General features: G+C 40.8%; 2 protein-coding genes across 3 annotated transcripts in view; both read right to left on the bottom strand.

Annotated features, from left to right (window-relative positions):
* Positions 1-22,533, bottom strand: part of PTPN14 (protein tyrosine phosphatase non-receptor type 14) — a 222,234-nt gene that overhangs the window by 152,857 nt on the left and 46,844 nt on the right. The gene's annotated exons all lie outside the window — the stretch shown is intronic.
* Positions 9,310-10,247, bottom strand: LOC128595877 (endosome-associated-trafficking regulator 1-like). Its single transcript, XM_053604958.1, has one exon. The coding sequence runs from the start codon at positions 10,158-10,160 to the stop codon at positions 9,783-9,785; it is 378 nt and encodes a 125-aa protein (XP_053460933.1). The 5' UTR covers positions 10,161-10,247; the 3' UTR covers positions 9,310-9,782.

Raw genomic sequence — 22,533 nt, 5'->3', positions numbered from 1 at the left:
GGGAAAGGCTATGTTAACCACTGTGATAAAAATGTGTCAAATGGTTTATGAAGCGAGTGTATGATGCCCCATGATCATATCAATGTATACAGTTATGATTTAATAAAAAAAAAATAAAATAAAAAAATAAAAAGATGGCAGAAAAGCTTTAAGAAAGGAAAACTTGAACTCAAAAAGAAATATCTGAAAGTCTCAGTGTACTCATGTGACTGGAGCTCTAAAAGGAAGGATGCCTCCAGGGACCCAGTTTGAAATGAACAGGACAACTGTGAAACTTAGGCATGACCCTGGGTAGGATCAACCATCAGAAAGTGTCAACACTCCCTTTTCTCAATAGCTACAGTGTCGTGTCACAGTAACTCAGCTTCAGAAGCAGCAATTCCTTTTTTTCTTCATCTTTTTTTAATTTTTTATTTTATTAATTTATTTGTTTATTTATTTTCGAGACTGAGCATCATAACTCACAGCAACCTCAAACTCCTTGGTTTAAGTGATTCTCTTGCCTCAGCCTCCCAGGTAGCTGAAACCACAGGCGCCTGCCTCAATGCCCAGCTATTTTTTGGTTATAGTTGTCATTGTTGTTTGGCAGGCCCAGGCTGGATTCGAACCCACCAGCTCTGGTGTATGTGGCTGGTGCCTCAGCTGCCAAACCTTCTTTTTTTTTGGAGGCAGAATCTCGCTCTGTCACCCTGGGGAGAGTACCCTGGCATCATTGTAGCTCACAGCAATGTCAAACTCTTGGACCCAAGTGATCCCCCTGCTTCAGCCTTCTAAGTTGCTGGGGCTACCACTGCCCAACACAACGTCCATCTAGTTTTTCTATTTTTAGTAGAGATGGGCTCCTGCTCTTGCTCAGGCTAGTCTCAAACTCCTAAGCTCAGGCGATCCTCCCACCTCAGCCTCCCAGAGTGCAAGGATTGCAGGCATGAGCCACCGCGTCCTGCCAAAACAGCAGTTTCAAGGACAGCTTTTGAAAAATGTAACCTGCTGCCCTTCACCAAATGAGAACTATGGGAAATATTACTTGGGTCAAACATCAAATGACTCTACTTCCTCATATTTATATATCATTTCCTCAAAGACTATTATTCCCAGAGCATGGAATATTGACTATTATATTTCCCAGAGAACAAGAAAAGACACCCACTCTGCCTCCCAGTCATACGAAATGTGAGGTAAGGAGAAGACAAAAAAGAGCAGCAGGGACGCTGGGCAGCTGAGAAGAGGTCAGCCCGACAGGGGCTGGGGTGAGGACTGAATGAAAGTTCACAACCACCATCTGGACAAGGGTTTAGGATACGCTTCAAAAAGTGTGAAACAAAAAGGAGAAATACAGACAGCAAAGGTACATAACGGTACAAAAAGAAAAGAGCTTCATGTATGAGGAAGTTCTGGGTGAAGATTGTAGCCAAACTTGACTGTAACATTTGAAACAGAAGCAGGAAGCAATAGAGATATTTAATGGGTAAAGAAATGTACTTTCTCGTTTGTATGCTTGTGCAAACAAATACAGCAAAAGAATAAAAATGTAAATATTCTAGTTATTTCAGTATTACATATGATTTTTGAAAACTGCTCCAATTAATCCAACACTGGACCCTTAGGAAGTCGTTAGTTTTCGAGAGCACTGCCTCACTTAAGTTAGATTAAAAAATGAGGATCCTAACACGGCATTTAAGACAGGTGAGCAGTGAGAATGAAGATTTTTTTCTACTACTTGTGCAGGGATGCTCTCACATCAGAATGAACTGATTTGAAAAAATATGTAGTGGTTTTTAGTCATTTACATGCTAAATTAGAACTTTTGTGATGGTTAAACATACACACGCACAAATACATTCCAGGTGACCACATCTTGATAATTCACTTCAGGAACAGTCTTCACTGTGTTAAAATCTCTTTTTGTTAAAATATAGTTACTCTATTATGCTATTTATATACTCTATCGCTAATTTCATCCATTTCCTCCCCAAATCTTTCATTTTGAAAAGGATAACTAGAAACCATGGTCTCTACACTGCACTTTTATATATTTAACTCTCTTATTATAACGCCTACTGCTTGATATTCTCAACATAAATAGTCTTACCTTTTTTACTTTCTCTTTTTAGATACTATTTCTTCACCCTTTGATTATCTCTATCATTCTCTATTAATTCTAAATTCTCCTGTCTTCTTTAAGTTGTAGTGCTAATATGAAACACGTTACCTTTACAACCTAATCAGAGGTGAGTTTATTATTTAACAGAAAACGCAGAGCAGGCATGTTGGACCGTCCCATAAAATATGCATTTGAAAGAAAAGATCTCTCACTAGAGAAAGACCCCCATCGTCCCCCAACAAAGTTAAGCATGCTATCACATGTACTAGATACCAAAGGAGAATAGGACAAAAGGAAAAAGAAAACACAGAAGTCTAGAATACTAACGTTTATTTAATCTCTTTCTCTCCCTGGTTAGTTTAATCCAGTCAATCATTAGGAATTTGGAGCTAGAAGCTAAAAGATGGCTGAGATTAACTGGTGAGATATAGATGTTTCCACCCTTTTCCAATGAAAAAAAATCACTTCAAATGGATGAGGGGAGGAAGACGGGAGGCTCAAATCTTCATGTTTCTGAAACAAGGAGATTTCAGAAACCCTGCCCAACAAAATACAAGCACAGAAACTAAACACCTGTTTTTTGCGAGGGAAGTAAGTAGGTAGGTTGTGAGTAGGGAAGAATTTGAAAATTGGACAATTGTTTGAATGTCTTTATAAGGATGTGTCACTCTTCTCAATGCAGATGGGAACAGGAAGTCAGAGGGCTCCAAGAGGGATGGATGTCTTCAAGCAGGACAAAGGTAAAGGGGAGAGGGTGCTGAAATAACCGGACAAGGTTAAACGTAGAAAGTTATAGGACAGGCATTTCACAAAGCAGTGCAGGTGTGTGGAAAGACTTCCTCAGATGTTCAGAGATAAGCAAGAGAATGAAAGGGTATGGCATTTGCCAACTCGAGGAAAAACAAAAATGTGTTCAACAAAGAAAGTGCCATCTAAACACCACACTTGGCTTAGCAGTAAACAATACTTAAACATACTGATCAGAAGCACTGACCTGAGTCTAACCAGAGCTTTAGTGCAGGTAACGACACTGGAAGGATGGTAGGAAGGAAGAGGGGGCATAAATGAGATTAAAGCCTTTATTGCCCCCGCCAACACCATCATCCTAGCTGACATTATTGAGCCTTTACTGTGTTTTACATTTTTATTCTGAGCACTATTTATAAGTGGGCCTAACATCTTTCCCAGGAGTCAGGAGGCTGCCCCAAGACAAAAGACACCAGAAAGCCTCCCAGACTCAGTAAAAAGGAATGATTCTTGGGGAAGAAAGGTTCCCCTTGAATACCTAATAGGCAGCCTTTGGAATCTTTCAGGAAGGGAAAAAGAGGAACACTTTGATTCCACAAAATCTGTGATAGCTACCAGGTTCAAGGCCTCGTCAGACAAAAGGCATGAAATTCTCCTTTATATAATTATTGAGAATAGATGAATAAAGAGCCAATGGACACTGAGCTGGGAGAAGTGGACCCAAAGAGAAGTCCAAAGTACAACTGACACAGGTCTCTAACTCTCAGCTCTACCACCTGAGGAATATAGGAGGCTAATGTAACTACCAACGCGGCTTCGGGACTGAGCCCAAATCTACAAAGGGGAATGACCAGAGGGCTGAAGACATCCAGCCTCTTACATTTAGATAGTAATTCCTGAGATGCTGGCACCATGATGGTCAATGTTACTGGGGGTGGGGCGTATCATGGAGTTAGGATTAATAAATAATGCTCATGACCTAAAACCATGCCCTATTTTACCAAAGATCATAGTTCCATACTAAATTCTATACATGTGTTATTTCTAATGCATCACCAACCCTATAGTAGACATTATCCCAATGAGTCAATTAAAGTTTACAGAGTTTAAGTATATGCCTAAGATACACTAATCAGTGATGGCCCTTGTGCTGTCTCCAGCAGGCCACATGGTCTCCCATCTTCCATAATTTCTTCAAGTATGAGCCTTTGTTATTAACTCAGAGCAAATGACCTGCTGACAGTGTTGAATGTATACAACTAGTCACCACATGAAAGAAATAGACTCTTTGGAGTACCTAGAGTTGGGACAATAAGAACAAAGTTGTGAGACCACCCAGGGCCCAGAACTAAAAGGAAAAAAAGCTGACACGGGAGGCAGTGGAAGCCCGGGAACCAGAGTCTTTACTCAACACACGTGTGAGCACAGCATTTACTCAACACACACCCAGTGGCATTTACTGGCATTGTTCCTCTTCCGCTTAAAAGACAAAAACAACCTCCCCACACCCCAAGTAGTGAACAATAATGTCAAAGGCCAAATCTTGATACTGTGGTGTTGAAAAAAATAAATCAAAACATGCAGAAGTTCTCAAATGTTTACACGGCATATCACCAATGTTAACTTTTGCAATTCTCTATAAATCTGGAAAAGCTAGCCCAATGTCACCCAGAAGCACCAGCTTCTACTGGTTCGTATTAATGTATGCACTTAGGTCAGACTCTCCAAAGCATCTTTTTTTCCCCTCATTCTACCAACAGAATAATAATACCAGGAAAAAACACCTATACACTTTAAAATTTCCCGGGTAAGTGCAGAAATGAACACAAATCTTAATCCAATTCTATATTAAAACAAATTCGAGTATGGGCGGCACCTGTGGCTCAGTCGGTAGGGTGCCGGCCCCATATACCGAGGGTGGCGAGTTCAAACCCGGCCCTGGCCAAACTGCAACAAAAAAATAGCCGGGCGTTGTGGCGAGCACCTGTAGTCCCAGCTACTTGGGAGGCTGAGGCAAGAGAATCGCTTAAGCCCAGGAGTTGGAGGTTGCTGTGAGCTGTGTGATGCCACGGCACTCTACCGAGGGCCATAAAGTGAGACTCTGTCTCTACAAAAAAAAAAAAACAAAAAACAAATTCAAGTAAAATATGCCTGTTTTTCAAGACACATCCTAAAGTCGCCAATTCATGGGTAGGTCACATGTAACTAAAGAAGGCACAGGAGGAGGAGAGAGACGGAAAGTAAATGAACGAAAGGAAGGAGAGTGAGGCAAGGAACATCCCGTGAGGTCTCAAAAACTATCCAGACTAGAATTAAAGAAGGCGAATCAAAAACTGTTAAGTCCAATTAATTAGAAGAGCCACAGGGACAAATGCTTACACGTTTCAAACAGCATATGAAAAGCATCTTGTTGAGAAATAACATGCTATACGGTGACTTTAAAGATATGCTGGCTGGGTCCAAAAGGCCCTTCCCTAAGGTGTCAGAAAGAGGAGATAGATGCTTTCAACTTGGTGATCTCAGGCCAGGGGTAACATAAATGGCTGCGTCCGAGAGAGGGTGAGGGCAAAGATTTTCTGTTTATTCAAAAGATGATATATGACAGACCTCAAATATTGCAGGCATACGTGTACTAACAAGAACAAACAGAGAGCAGAGCTGAGATCCACAGTCCCTGCCCTGAAACACTGGACCCATTCAGCCCAAATGCCTCACCTCTGAAATGTGACAACAGTGATTGGCATAGGAAGAAAGTGAGCATCCCACACAAAAAGCACATAAGCCGACCTTGTGAGCAGCATAACATCTCCACCAGACAGCAGCTGTATTTTGTACTGACCACGGGCAATCCTTTACTTGTGGTACAAAGGTAATAAGATTATATTTCAGAACAATGACCATTTTTAACAGAAATTCATTATTGCTCACGTTTATCAAGTACCTACCCTGTTTCCCCGAAAATAAGACATCCTTCGAAAATAAGACCTACTTACAGTAAAGATAAGATGTCCCCTGAAAATAAGACCTAGAGCATCTTTGGGAGCACACCTTAAAACAAGACACTGTCTTATTTTCGGGGAAACAGGGTAGTATGTGTCGGGCACTATGCGAGCCCACCGTAGGAATAAGACTGTGTAAGCCAGATCTAGTGTGCTGTAATCACAAAGCCCACCTACCACAAAACGTTTTAATAATCTCCAGAACTCTCTATACAGCACACAAAAGAATCACAATCACTAAAGCTTCTAAACGAGCGGTTTTCAACCTGTGGGTCATGACCCACAGGAATTGTATTAAAGGGCCACGGCAGTAGGAAGGTTGTGAACCACTGATCTAAATGAAGCAATACCATTACTAAGCACATAAAAATCACGGAGAAGGAACCAAAAAATGCACTGTCATAATTCTCAGCTTTTTTTTTTTTTTTAACAACATCTGCCCTTTTTTAAAATGCCAAATACCAGAGCATTCAGGAACATCATTCAGTTTCACTCGTCCAACTAATTTTCACTGAGCAACTAAAAGGTGTCAGATGCTATAGCTCTAAGGGGAGTATAATCTGGCTCTTGCCTTCAGGAAGAGCCTCATAATCTAACCAGGATGAGTTCTTCAGGATCTAAGAGGGTAAATGGCCTTCTCTGGAAAGAGGTTTTTTTTTTCCATTTGTTTGGTTGTTCTTTTGACAGCTGTACTTTAAAAGATTTTTGCAAAAGTGACACAAAGTAGTATTATTGCCTTTTTTTTTTTTTTTTTTTGAGACAGAGTCTCACTTTGTCATCCTTGGTAGAGTGTCCTGGCATCACAGCTCACCGCAATCTTGAACTCTTGGGCTCAAGTGATTCTCTTGCCTCATCCTCCCGAGTAGCTGAGATTATAGGTGTCTGCCATAACACCCAGCTATTTTCTTAGAGACAGGGTCTCGCTCTTGCTCAGGCTGGTCTTGAATTCATAAGCTCAAGCAATCCCCCCATGTCAGCCTCCCAGAGTGCTAGGATTATAGGTGTGAGCCACACTGTTCACAGCCACTATTACTGCCTTTTCCCATCACAAACATGGGTATCAGAACAGGTTCTTGACCTCTCTGCTATGTTGCAATACATTTCATCAAAGTGAGCTTGCTACTTCTCAAAATATGAAATTCTCTCTATCCTTCCACCATAGCATTCAAAGACATCAAAATTTCCCCTAGTTTATGGTGTGGCTAAGCATGCATCTAAAGATGACATAAGGTGGTATGAGAAAGATCCTTTAAGGCCTAAATAATGAGGAGGAGGAGGAGCGTGATAGTAATTAATAACTTAAAACTTCAATATACTGAACATTTATTATAGGTCAAGCATTATGTTAAATAGTTTCAGTTCATTATATCATTAAACCCTTTAATAGTCCTCTTGAGATAAGTATATTATTTACCCCCATTTTAGAGATGATGAAATTGAGGCTTGAAGAGGTTGAGACTCTGCTCAAAAACACAAAGCTAAACTGAAATGCATACCTATTGTCCCATATGTAATGGTTCCTTTATGTACCAATCCCCTGCAGACGGCAGGAATCCACCGTGCTGTTTCTTTTTTCTGTTTCCTGTTAATGATGGAACAACCATGCCATTTCTAGCCTCTAAGCCTCTGAGGGCCATTGCTTCTGAGAGGCCCTACTTTCTGATTTTTCCAGTTAACTCCTACTTGTCCTTCAGAACTTACTTGGACTCACCTTTCCAGAAACTTCTCTAAAGTGCCCCTTCTAAGATTTGATGCCTCTTCGCTGGATTTGCTCAGCCCTAGACGTGGACTCTCTCTTCCAGCCCCTTTTCCAAGGTCATGAGCTACTCAAGATCATGGACCATTTCATATTCAACCCTGGAGCTCCAGAGCCAACTGTGTTGGTCCACTGAACAAATGAATGAGCAGAGAGAACTGAAGTTAAGGGATTACAGGTAGTCCCTGGGTTATGAACAGATAGGCTCTGTAGGTTTGTTCTTGTTTTGTATGTAGGTAAAGGTACAGGTTCATTTACTTATTACCTATAGACTCTGCTTATAAGTTGTACATGTTTGTAACTTGGGGACTTACTATAATATCCTCCATTCATAAATGCAAGTTGTACGGAAGTTGGATGTTTCAACTCAGGAACTGCCTGTATCCCAGGACAGTCTTAAGAGCCAGAGATGTTGAAATTAAAGTCCTGAGTCCACCTCTCGTCAACTTGACCAATATATCTAACCTCTCTAAGCATCAGTGTCTTATCTATAAAGGGTAATAGTAGCATGTAGCTCAAAATATAACGCTCTATTCTGAGAGCTTAGATTTAGCAGCTTGGCACAGTAAGCAACACATAGTTACTAATAAATATGAGCTCCTGGGAATAAAAAATAGGTCAAAAGATAACTCTCCTATAGTAAGGACTTGACCTTGGTCTCTACCTCCCCTCTTTCCGTCTAATCCCAGGGCTCTGACCAAATACAACATTAGTCCTCCTGCAACACGGCATTAGGATGGAGGAACTGAAGCACTTCAACAACAAGTCCAGGTCCCTTCTAGAGCTAAACACTTGAGGATCCTTTAGGTTTTCCTATAAAACCTGGAGGGGAGAAATGTTTCACACATAACCTCAAAGTTACTCTTTCTCCCAAGACAAGCATTTCTCTGGGAACTGATGAAATAGCTTAGAATAAAACAATTACTACTGTAGCACTTACCTTTCACAGAGCACTACTACTAGTACATAACTGTATTACGTTGATTACTGAATCACAGTAGGACTATATAGTTAAAAATTGCAAGAGGATCACTTGAGCCCAAGAGTTTGAGGTTGCTGTGAGCCTTGATGATGCCATGGCACTCTACCCAGGTTGACACAGTAAGATTCTGCTTCAAAAATATATATACAAAAAATTTAAAAAAAAAAAAAATATATATATATATACATTTCATCCTTTCATGCATATTCATCAAAACATCTTTGGCTATAAATAAGACAACAGAAGTGCTTCCCATGATGTCAGAATTCATTACTGTATTTGCGCTAGTTTAAGAAACAGAAATTGCTTAATATGGTATAACCCCCTACCCAGTGGCATAGGCAAGATGTATTTTTTTTTTTGAACTTCAGAATTTATTTAAATGGAGAAGCTGTCTGAACAGGAGGGAAAAGAAAATTAAAAAAAATAACATCTATGAGAAAATAGTCAAAAGGCACGTTTTGTCCTTCCCTCTTACAGGTGAGGGACTAGAGGCAGACTGGACACACTTTCAATTCCTGAATTCTAAACTTAATTGTACAAAATACTTGAAATATGTATTAAAACCCTCAGCCCAAGACAGTTTTTCAAATCTGAAAGCTCATAGGAGAGGTGGGGCTGAGACAGCATGGAATGTGCAGCCTTGGTCCCTGGGAGTCCTGGTGGGAGGACCTCCTCACACAGGCCACCCTGGGAAGGCCACAAGACTGAACAGAGAAACAGAGGGACGCTGAGTAAAGGTGAGAAGGCACAAGTCCTGGCCCAAGCTGATCATTTCCATGATGGCTCATTTAGCGTTTTCTACTTATGTTATCAAGTTCAATCCACTGAACTTAACGTACAATTTTTTAAAATAGTAATGAAAAACAGTTATTATAGAATAGCTACTTTTATGTTTAGCAATTTAAAAAATCACTAGCTTTTATAAAAATTCCTTTCAACAGATTATTAGTACCTATAAAACAGCAGGAATTTCACAAGGACCGCAAGGAAGTTGTACATTGGACTCCCAGACAGGAGCGACTCCCATTGTGGGCAGCCAATAACGCTGTTCTAGGTCATGAAATTAGTATCTCATGATAAATACTTTACTCTGGGTGAAGACTGCACAGTTAAAGACACAATTGCATGTTCAGATGAAGCAGGAGTGACCTCGGGTTTGCACAGAGCTTTGAGCCGAGAGCATTGCAATGCTCCTCAGGAGTTGTCCTCCTTGTCTTTAATTTCAGAAATTCTGTCTATAGATTTAAGGATCTCGGCAACAAGATTCAACGTTTCGGCTCTGGAAACCAGCTGCTTTATGGAAGCCTGTGCGCTGTTCATGACAACGTGGAGGTTCTGTAAGGCCACGTTGGTGTTCTGCTTCACAACAGTTAAGCTGGCACCCTGGCCTGACCTCAGAGTTTCATTCTCATGTTTGAAGTTGGAGACCTGAGCTGTCATGAGCTCCAGGTTCTGCTCCACCTGCTGAACCACCGACTCCAGGTCATGGTAGTCACTCTCCTCCTTGATCATTTTTGCTTCTAATTTCCACTCAAGTGTCCTCACCCTTTGAATAAATTCTGTTGGTTGCATCTTCTTTGGACAAGCTGAGGTTCTTGGTTTTCAGAAATTCTTTGAAGGAGAATAGATTTGCCTCTTCAAGATCTTCAAGTTTGTCATCATCGGGAATGACGAGGCTCCAGGCTCGAGACAGCAGGGTGGTGCCTGGGTGGCGTGGGTAGCCCGACATCGCCAGGACCAGCGGGCTGGACCTGCTTAGCCCAGTAGCAGCGGCTCATGGCCCCAGCTCTGCTCAGGTCACGGCCCCCCGTCGCCCGCCGCTCGCACCCCCCCCCCCCCCCCGTTGCTCAGAGCCTCCTGCAGAGGCTTACGGTCTGCTACCGGCGCCAGATGTGTTTTTAAAATTACATTTCTTCAATAAGTTCTTAAAATCTGTTGATTACAGTAATTATGTAGGATTGGAAATGGCCTGGGAAAACTCTAAAATCATTTCATTTTACATGTTCTCACAGTGCTGCAATATAATACTAGTTCATGGATAAAACTATAGTAAGAGCCCTACAGTGGCTGTGTCTGTCAGGGCTCATAAAGTATCCCAACTTTTTTTTTTTTTTAAGTAAATTTATTTTGGGTCATTGTGAGGGTACAAACAACCAGGTCAAAATATTTGATTTTGTTAGGTAAAGTCCCTCTTGTGGTTATGTCCCACAAATAAAAGGTATGCCAAATACCCCCACCCCATGCCCATTTAGTGAGAGCACCGCAATCCCCTCCCTGTCCCCCTTCTCTCATCACCCCTTCAACTTGAATTGAAATGAGTTTTCCTCCTATGTGGGCATGCATTAGATCATCTACTGGCTTCATAATAGCATTGAGTACATTGGATAATTGCTTTTCCATTCTTGTGATACTTTACTAAGAAGAATGTGTTTTAACTCCATCTAGAATATTACAAAAAATGTAAAGTCACCATCTTTTTTAAGGCTCTATATTATTCCATGGTGTGCATGTACCACAATTAGTTAATCCATTCCTGAGTTGATGGGCATTTACGTTGTTTCCACATCTAGGCAATTATAAACTGAGCTGCCATAAACAGTCTAGTGCAAATGTCCTCATGATAAAATGATTTTTTTCTTCTGGGTAGATACCTTTTTCTTTTTCTTTCTTTCTTTTTTTCTTTTCTTTTTTGAGACAGAGTGTCATTCTGATGCCTTGGGTCTTGGGTATAAGTGCCTTGGTGTCATCATGGCTCACAGCAAACTCACACTCCTAGGCTCAAGTGAGCCTCTTGCCTCAGCCTCCCGAGTACCTGAGACAATATGGTCTCAAGTACTAAACCGGCTAGTTTTCTATTTTTAGTAGAGATGGGGTGTCCATCTTGCTCAGGATGGTCTCAAACTCCTGAGCTCAGGCAATCTACCTGCCTCAGCCTCCCAGAGAGCTAAGATTACAGGTGTGAGCCACTGCACCTGACCTCCCACTTTTATTCATCGGTCTTGATAAAACACAGTTGGATTCTCTTGTAGACTTATGATGAAACTTTAGTGAAATGGATTATGATGTGTCTGGGGGATGTCTTATTTGGGTTGAGTAGTGCTGGAGTTCTGAAACTGTCTGCTATCTGAATTTCAGAATCTCTTGGCATGTCTGGAAAGTTCTCCTTCATAATCTCATGGAGAAGAGACTCTGTGCCTTGTGAAGCCACTTCGTCACTTTCAGGGATCCCTATAAGATGAATATTGGTTTTCTTCTAATTATCCCAGAGCTCTCTGAGAGAGTGATCTGTTTTTGCCCTCCATTTCTCTTCTTCTTTGAGAGTTTCAGAGCATTCGAAAGCTTTGTCTTCAATGTCGGAAATCCTTTCTTCTGCTTGCTCCATTCTGTTAACTGAGGGATTCTACTGTGTTCCTCAGATCTTTGAGGGATGCAACTTCTGGTCTCAATGTGTCAAAATCTTTGGTCATTTGGTCTTTGAATTCGTTGAATTCTTGAGATATCTTTTGGGTTACTGCTTGGAATTCTAATTCGATCTTATTTGCTCTCCAGATTCTGAATTCGATGTCTGACATCTCAGCTATTTGTTTGTGCATAGGATCTTGTCCTGTGTCTGCCCCATTGATCCTTGGGGGAGTTGATCTACTCTGTTTATTCATATTGCCAGAGTTTTTCTGTTGATTTCGCCTCATGATTGTTTCTCACTGTTGCCTCTGGCCATCCTCAGAGTTGGGGAGGTGTCTCTCCAAGATTAGACCCCAGCGGGATCACTCTATTGTTTCTGGATCTTTCTAGGGAGTGACCCTGTGTAGTTCCTCTGGGGCTGCCCCAGCCAGGGAGTTCTGGTTGTGGAAGCAGCTCCGGAGTGTGTGACACACCCGGATCCAGCAACAGGGCAGGAGGCGGTGCGCAGGGTTCTGGGAGTGCCTGGCGCCCAGTGAGTTTGGCACAGAAAGCCCAAGGCTCCAGCAGTCTCTGGCCAGGAGAAGGGCTCTGCACAGAGGCAGGGAGGTCTCTGGAGGGCACGCGGCTACCAGAGTCCCTGGCAAGACGAGTGGGCTGGTATGGAGGCAGGGAGGGTACAGGAGGGAGGATGCAGGGTTGCGTGGCTCCCACAGTTCCTGGTCAGGGCATGAGGAGGCCCCGGTGGGTGTGGGTCACAGGTCGGGGGTCACGGCGCAGCTCTTGTGGAGGTTCGGGGGGTGCCAAGCCCAGGAGTTTGAGGTTGCTATGAGCTATGACACCACGGCATTCTACCCAGGGCAACAGCCCGAGGCTCCAGTGTGCCAAAACAGGTCTCACTCTGCCCCTGAGGGTTAAGGCTGTAAGGCAGCTCAGTCCCCGCCTTTAGGCTGCTCAGTCAGTAGGTTACTAGTTCCCACCCGATCATTGGTCTGCAACCCTGAGGGCAGAGCTTGCCGGGGCAGTTCTCTCACAATGGCTCCCTGCACCCACGGTTAAACACTATTAGTTTCGTCCGGCTCAGTGGCTCCGTCTGGGGCCCCAGACAATGCCCAAAGTTTCCGCACTCCTGCTCAAGCTCTCCCCAAGGCAGTTCAACAGAGTGTCAAGTCCAAAAACACCGAAACAGTTCACAGGTAAGGCCTTTCTGGTTTGCAGTCTCACTGCTGCTTGCACTTATGGCTGCCAGTGGGATTAGGTTGATCGACACACGCAACCACTTGCCAGTTTTCCACTCTTTTTGTCCTCCTTTTGGGGTCCAGAAGTCCCTTGGTGACTCCCTGTATCCTCAAAGGGATGATTATAGGCAGATCCCACCAGCCAGAGATGCCTGGAGTCTTATCTCCCCAGACTCACCATGCCCAGTTGCAGGGAAGCTGTTACTCGGCCGCCATCTTGCTCCACCTCCAAAATTACTTTGGATCAAGAAGTAACTGTCTCAGAATTCAGACCAGTATTAGTGGGGAGAGGTATTTTCTCTTCTCCATCTCCAGGAAGGGATGGAGACACAGAGTTACTCATTAAGGTGGAAAAAAATCTAAAGACATTCTATTAGTTAAGACCCTGAACTTTGAAGTAAGTCCTGAATTTGTATACTGTGTTTGAGTTTCAACCAATGTAAAATCTTGGACACATTATTTAACCTCTATTTTCCTTCAAATTCAAACGAATCTAAGTAAGAAATAATGTGCTATTAATTCAGGAGATAGGGAATTTAGAGAAGATTCCAGTTATTCAATGAAGGCAAGGCAGGGATAAAGCCTTAGTTTTTTTCCTCCCTACGATGAAAATAATAACTATACTTCACAGGGTCAGTGGAAGGAGTAAATAAGATAATGCAAGTAAAGAAACTATCAGAGTACCTGATCCACAAATAAATGAGTTATCAATTTATAGCTATTACAAGCATGAGAAAGGTGGTAAAAAGAATCAATACTCAAGGAATAAAAAGGAGACTTGAAAAATGATATTAAGAATTACATTTAATTAAAATATTCTGGAAAAAAATGCCACTGAGATGAAAAATAACAATTGGTCAGAAAATCTACAGTAATTGCTACTAATTCACTACAGGAGATAAGAAATTTAGATAAGATTACAGTTATCCAATGAAGGTCAAGCAGGAAAAAGGCTTTTTTAAATAGGTATTTTAATATATGTTTCACACACAAACAACACTTCATGTTTCTCTTCTAAACATAAAAATAAAACCCTTCTGGCATTCCTGGTCTTAAGCTTATAATGTACTCAGTAATTTTCCATTTCAGTTTTATGCTCATAGATTCAGAAATACACTTCAGTTCTCAAAAAAAATTTATATTCTGCCATATTTATTGCTTCTGCATAACTAGATTCCAGTGAACAAAGGTGGTATTGTAGTATGCGAAGTGTTCTAGAGCAGAAGGTCACACTAGGAACATAGTTTACAACAGAAACAGGATAGGGCTGGAAACAGAGTTAGGCTCAGTCACAGCCTAGTCAAGGGAGCTCAGCCCAGGTCTTCAGGGCAAGGAATTCTAGTCACACCCACATGCTACCACACACTGGTGCATGATCAGCACCAGTCACTGAATGAAATCCCTCTGGAAAAATCAGTTACTGTTACCTGCCCTGCTCCCAAAACTGCAAATAGATTAGCAAATAATTGGTTTTCTGTTTCTTCTTTTAATCAACACTTTCCTTTTCAAATGAAATATTATAGATACAAACAGAAATGATTTGATGAGGCCTATGTTTTCTTTATGATGCTCTTCTCCATGTCCTGAGACCCTTACGGTGACCCAATAAATGTTATTATTAGAAATGACTTCAACTAGATGACAGCCGCAGAGAGATTTGGAAAGTCCTGTAGGATAGCTATAATCTGTGAACTTCCATGCTTTAGATTTAACTTAATATATAAATTAATCTACATTATACAGAACAGCTTTGCTAAACCATAAAAATCATATACAATAAATACAGAAATTCTCACGATTTTACTAGAGGGGAAAAGGAATTGTAGAACTCAATCATTCAGTCGTTCAATCTAGCTCAATCTCCGAAAGAAAAAATTATAAAAGTGCTAGAAAAAATAATTATAAATTGGAAGGTCTTTGCTAAGTAAGATCCAAAACTAAAAGACCATACAGATTTTATTAAGTCCTTTTAATAACTCCTGTATGGCTGAAGGTAATAAAAGCAGGTTAGAAAACAACAATGCGGAAGAAAATACTTACAATATATGTCAGTTAATATCGAAGAAATCCCAATAATCAATATGAAACTAGAAAGATGGATAATTTACAGCTGAAAAAAATCACAAGAAATATAGGAAGACATTCAACCACTTTTCTTTCTCTAAAAATGTAAATTAAACATGGATAAGAGGCCGTGCTTTACCTATCAAGTAAAATCAAAGAGATTGATCATCTCTAGGGTTGATAAGCACACGGAGGTTATTATTTACCAGGATACACAATTCAAATTTAAAGTGGCCCAGGTGGAGAGAGCTGGACGTGCCACCTGCAGTGCTAGCTGGTGCTTTTTATTTACTAGGGAACAATTCCTCGCAGGAGAGTCCAGGAGCACGCCGGCACTCGTGCACACACACACACACAGGTGCACACACACGCTTGCGCGCTGGCTTTTCACTACTGCATCTCCTAACCGGTGGAGCAAAGCAACTGCAGATTCTCCTAATCTCAGCATCGTGGTGCCAAATAGAGGCATTGTCGTCTGGGAGAGCCATGTACCTACGCTACCGCCTCAGGTACTGACCCCTGCAGACCATCGGCTCTTCACAGAGAAGTAGATCTCAAGTGGGATTGACCTTAAATGTTGGTGGTACTTTGTGATGCTTCTGGCACATGCCCTGTCATGCTTTTCTTATAAACAGCTTCGCTGAGCAGAAATTTGTATACCATAGGAGTAATAGCTTCCCTGCAACTGGGCATGGTGAGTATGGGGAGATAAGACTCCAGGCATCTCTGGCTGGTGGGATCTGCCTATAATCACCCCTTTGAGGATACACGGAGTCAGCAAGGGACTTCTGGACCCCAAAAGGAGGACAAAAGCAGTGGAAAACTGGCAAGTGGTTGCCATAATTAAACCAGCTCTCCAGGATATTCTCAGACCTATCCTCCATAAAGACCAGTGTAATCCGCCACCACAAAAGTATACCCACCCAGAAAATTTTGATCAAATCCAACTTCCACAGTCGCAAAAGGATTAAAAATGTCCACTGGACTCTCAAAAGGCTTAACAATATTCTCAATTAATGTGAATGGTTTAAATTGTCCTCTAAAGAGGCAGAGGTTGGCTGACTGGATACAAAAACTCAAGCCAGATATCTGTTGTATACAAGAATCGCATTTTACATTAAAAGACAAATATAGACTGAAGGTGAAGGGATGGTCATCTATACTCCAGGCAAATGGAAAGCAGAAAAAAGCAGGCATTGCAATCCTATTCACAGACCCAATAGGCTTTAAACCAACCAAAATAAGGAAGGATAGGGATGGACCACTTCATATTTGTTAAAGGTAATACTCAATATGATGAGATTTCAATTATTAATATTTATGCACCCAACCAGAACGCACCTCAATTTATAAGAGAAACTGTAACAGACATGAGTAATTTGATTTCCTCCAGTTCCATAGTAGATGGAGATTTTAACACCCCTTTAGCAGTGCTAGATAGATCCTCCAAAAAGACGCTAAGCAAAGAAATTTTAGATTTGAACTTAACCATTCAAAATCTGGACCTAATACACATCTACACAGAACATTTCATCCTAACAAAACTGAATACACATTCTTCTCATCAGCCCACGGAACATACTCCAAAATCGACCACATCCTAGGGCACAAATCTAACCTCGGCAAATTTAAAAAAATAGAAATTATTCCTTGCATCTTCTCAGACCATCATAGAATAAAAGTTGAACTCTATAACAGGAACCTGCATACCCATACAAAAACATGGAAGCTAAACAACCTTATCCTAAAGGATAGATGGGTTATTGATGAGATTAAGAAGGAAATCACCAAATTTTTGGAACAAAACAATAATCAAGACACGAATTCCCAGAACCTCTGGGATACTGCAAAGGCAATCCTAAGAGGAAAATTTATAGGACTGCAAGCCTTCCTCAAGAAAACGGAAGGAGGAAGTTAATAACTTAATGGGACATCTCAAGCAACTAGAGAAGGAAATACACTCCAACCTCAAACCCAGCAGAAGAAAAGAAATAACCAAAATCAGAGCAGAATTAAATGAAATTGAAAACAAAAGAATTATACAACAGATCAATACATCCAAAAGTTTGTTTTTAGAAAAGATCAATAAAATAGATAAACCTTTGGCCAACTTAACCAGGAAAAAAAGAGTAAAATCTCTAATTTCATCAATCAGAAATGTAACGATGAAATAACAACAGACCCCTCAGAAATTCAAAAAATCCTTAACAAATACTACAAGAAACTCTACTCTCACAAATATGAAAATCTGAAAGAAATCGACCAATACCTGGAAGCACACCACCTACCAAGACTTAGCCAGAATGAAGTGGAAATGTTGAACAGGCCTATATCAAGTTCTGAAATAGCACCAACTATACAAAATCTCCCTAAAAAGAAAAGCCCAGGACCAGATGGCTTTATGTCAGAATTCTACCAAACCTTTAAAGAAGAACTAGTACCTATATTACTAAACCTCTTCCAAAATATAGCAAAAGAAGGAATATTACCCAACACAGTCTACGAAGCAAACATCACCTTGATCCCCAAAGCAAGGAAAGACCCAACAAGAAAAGAAAATTATAGACCAATATCACTAATGAATATTGATGCTAAAATACTCAATAAGATCAAAACAAACAGAATCTAACAACACATCAAAAAAATTATATACCACGACCAAGTGGGATTTATCCCAGGGTCTCAAGGCTGGTTCAATATACGTAAATCTATAAATGTCATTCAGCACATAAGCAAACTAAAAAATAAGAACCATATGGTTCTTTCAATTGATGCAGAAAAAGCTTATGATAATATCCAGCATCCCTTCATAATCAGAACACTTAAGAAAATTGGTATAGAAGGGACATTTCTTAAACTAATAGAGGCCATCTACAGCAAACCCACAGCCGATATCTTATTGAATGGAATTAAATTGAAATCGTTTCCACTTAGATCAGGAACCAGGCAAGGTTGCCCATTGTCTCCATTGCTCTTTAACATTGTAATGGAAGTTTTAGCCATTGCAATTAGGGAAGAAAAAGCAATCAAGGGTATCCACATAGGGTCAGAAGAGATCAAACTTACACTCTTCGCAGATGATATGATCGTATATCTGGAAAACACTAGGGATTCTACTACAAAACTTTTAGAAGTGATCAAGGAATACAGCAATGTCTCAGGCTACAAAATCAACACCCATAAATCTGTAGCCTTTATATATACCAACAATAACCAAGCTGAATAAACAGTCAAGGACTCTATTCCTTTCACAGTAGTGCCAAAGAAGATGAAATATTTGGGACTATACCTAACAAAGGACGTGAAAGATCTCTACAAAGAGAACTATGAAACTTTAAGAAAAGAAATAGCTTAAGATGTTAACAAATGGAAAAACATACCATGTTCATTGCTGGGAAGAATCAACATTCTTAAAATGTCTATACTACCCAAACCAATATTTAATTTTAATGCAATTCCTATTAAAGCTCCATTGTCATATTTTAAAGATCTTGAAAAAATAATACTTCGTTTTATATGGAATCAGAAAAAACCTCAAATAGCCAAAACATTACTCAGCAATAAAAATACAGTAGGAGGAATCATGCTACCAGACCTAAGACTGTACTATAAATCTATAGTGATCAAAACAGCATGGTAGTGGCACAAAAACAGAGAAGTAGATGTCTGGAACAGAATAGAGAACCAAGAGATGAATCCAGCTACTTACTGTTACTTGATCTTCGACAAGCCAATTAAAAACATTCAGTGGGGTAAAGATTCCCTATTTAACAAATGGTGCTGGGTGAACTGGCTGGCAACCTGTAGAAGATTGAAGCTGGACCCACACCTTTCACCATTAACTAAGATAGACTCTCACTGGATAAAAGATTTAAACTTAGACATGAAACTATAAAAATACTTGAAGAAAGTGCAGGGAAAACTCTTGAAGGAATCGGCCTGGGTGAATATTTTATGAGGAGGACTCCCCAGGCAATTGAAGCAGTATCAAAAATACACTACTCGGACCTGATCAAACTAAAAAGCTTCTGCATAGCCAAGAACATAGTAAGTAAAGCAAGCAGAGAGCCCTCAGAATGGGAGAAAATATTTGCAGGTTATACCTTCGATAAAGGTCTAATAACCAGAATCCACAGAGAACTCAAACGTATTAGCAAGAAAAGAACAAGTGATCCCATCTCAGGTTGGGCAAGGGACTTGAAGAGAAACTTCTCTAAAGAAGACAGACACACGATCTACAAACACATGAAAAAAAGCTCATCATCCTTAATCATCAGAGAAATGCAAATCAAAACTACTTTGAGATATCACCTAACCCCAGTAAGAGTAGCCCACATAACAAAATCCCAAAACCAGAGATGTTGGCATTGATGTTGAGAAAAGGGTACACTTCTACACTGCTGGTGGGAATGCCCACTAATACATTCCTTCTGGAAGGATGTTTGGAGAATACTTAGAGACCTAAAGATAGACCGGCCATTTGATCCTGTAATTCCTTTACTAGGTTTATACCCAGAAGACCAAAAATCACAATATAATAAAGACATCTGTACCATAATGTTTATTGCAGCCCAATTTGTAATTGCTAAGTCATAGAAGAAGCCCAAGTGCCCATCGACCCACAAATGGACTAGCAAATTGTGTTACATGTATACCATTGAATATTATGCAGCCTTAAAGAAAGATGGAGACTTTACCTCTTTCATGTTTACATGGATGGAGCCGGAAAATATTCTTCTTAGCAAAGTATCTCAGGAATGGAAGAAAAAGTATCCAATGTACTCAGCCCTACTATGAAGCTAAATTATAGCTTTCACATGAAGGCTATAACCCAACTATAGCACAAGACTATGAGGAAAGGGCCAAGGAAGGGGAAGGGAGGGGGGAGGTTAGAGTGGAGGGAGCATTATGGGTGGGGCCACACCTACTGCTGCATCTTAGAATGGGTACAGGCGAAACTTACTAAAGGCAGAAAACAAATGTCTACATACAATAACTAAGAAAATGCCATGAAGGCTATGTTGAACAGTTTGATGAGACTATTTCAGATTGTATATGAAACCAGCACATTGTACCCCTTGATTGCACTAATGTACACAGCTATGATTTAACAATAAAAAAGGGAAAAAAATTTGTATACCGTAAAAGAAAAAATTTTTTTAAGTGGAAACTTGTCATTATCTATCAAAATTTAAGTGTACATGATTTTTAACCCACTTCTTCCATCTCTAGTCTGTAAGATTCCACATGCATCTATCTAAAAGGATGTTCAGTTCTGCATTATTTGTAAAAGGAGAAACCCACCTTGGCTGGAAGCCTATGGAACCTGTTGCAAAGGTACAAATGTTTATAAGAACTGTGCCACAGAAATTACTGAGTGGCAAAAGCAATCGCAGTGTGACATGTGGTATGATTTTGTTTCTGATTTTTTTCAAAACTTTCTCTACATTTCCTATTATGTATAGATGGGCATAGGAAATGTTCTGGAAGGGCACACCCCAAACAGTCGATTGTTCCTAGGCTGAAGAAGAAGGAGAATGTATAACTACACTGGCCTGCTGTTCTCCTTTAATTATAAACATACACACACAAAAGGACAAAGGAAATGATGGCTACAATTATTCACGGCTAGCAGGGTTCTGGGTGATTTTTATTATTTTATTTTATTTTATTTTCAAGTCATAACCAGTTTTATTGCAAAAGGACCCTGTACACATTTATCAATTCTAGTACCTTAATAGCTACCCAACAAGTCATTAACATACAGAAACATGCATCATGAGAAGCAAGAAATATCACCCATCCCTTCTGCATATTAGCAACTTGTCACTCCTGAGCAGCAATGCTCACATCACTGAGGTCTGTGCACAGTCACTTTTCGCATTCATCCTGAGTGAAAGATGGAATGACTTAAGTACAAATGCAACATATTATAAACAATTTCTTACAAAAAAAGTCACAAATTAAACCAAAGTATTTTACAGAATTTACTACAAAACACCATAAAAACTGCCTTCACTTAAGCTCTCTCTCCCCGTATCCCGCGAGCCAACTGGATGTCTTTGGGCATGATGGTGACTCTCTTAGCCTGGATGGCACACAGATTAGTATCTTCAAACAAACCCACCAGGTACGCTTCACTAGCCTCCTGAAGCGCACCAATGGCCGCACTCTGAAACCTCTAGTCGGTTTTGAAATCCTGGGCGATCTCCCTCACCAACCTCTGGAAAGGCAGCTTCCGAATGAGCAGCTCAGTCTATTTCTGATAAGGACGAATCTCTCTGAGCGCCACGGTGCCGGGCCTGTAGCGATGAGGCTTCTTCACCCTGCAGGTAGAGGGAGCGCTTTTCCTGGCAGCTTTGGTGGCCAGCTGTTTGCGGGGGGCTTTCCCACCAGTCGGTTTACGATTGGTCTGCTTGGTTTGAGCCATTTTCTTTTACCCAACACCGAAGTTTTAGGCCACTTCTCAGAGCGCCACGCCACTTCTGGTACCCAATGAAGAGCCGCAGTCACCGAGCAAAGAAATGATGCTTTCCCAACGACCCACCAAACCGCTCTGCGCTCCTGGGTGATTTTTAGTATCTGCTCTGTAGAGTTTTCTGTATTTCTTATATTTTCTATAATGCTCATCATTCCTTTTATGTTCAGAAAAACTGTAAGACTTATGCTTGTGCCAGGCCTGGTGGCTCACGCCTATAATCCTAGCACTCGGGGTGGGGTGGGGGGGGCGGGGGAGGTGGATTGCCTGAGCTCAGGAGTTCGAGACCAGCCTGAGCAAGAACAAGTCCCCATCTCTAAAAAGAGCCGGGCAGGCTCTGTAGACCCAACTACTTGGGACGCTGAGGCAAGAGGATCACTTGAGCCCAAGAGTTTGAGGTTGCTGTGAGGTACAAGGCCACAGCACGCTACCCAGAGTGACAGAGTGAGACTGTCTCAAAAAAAGAAAAAGAGTTATGCTTAAAATGTTATAATGAAGTACTAGAGGAGGCTTTTACAAACATAAGAAAATAATATTTTTCAAACGTTATTGTATCTTTCCCCAAAACTAGATAAAAATCACAGGACAAAGCTAAGAAGCAAATGCCTCTTTGCTCTTTACAATCTAACACCACGATTCTTCAACACAACACTCAAACATGATGCTGTGCAGATGAACTTACTAAAGCATATCACTGAGTATAGCTGCAAAGAATAATTAAGGAGGGTTTCATGGAAGAAGGTAACACTCAGCTAGTTCTTAAAGC

Source organism: Nycticebus coucang, chromosome 10 (genome assembly GCF_027406575.1).
Source record: "Nycticebus coucang isolate mNycCou1 chromosome 10, mNycCou1.pri, whole genome shotgun sequence".
NCBI lineage: Eukaryota > Metazoa > Chordata > Mammalia > Primates > Lorisidae > Nycticebus > Nycticebus coucang.
Note: the sequence above shows the minus strand (reverse complement) of the source record. Positions and strands in the feature narration are given on the sequence as shown.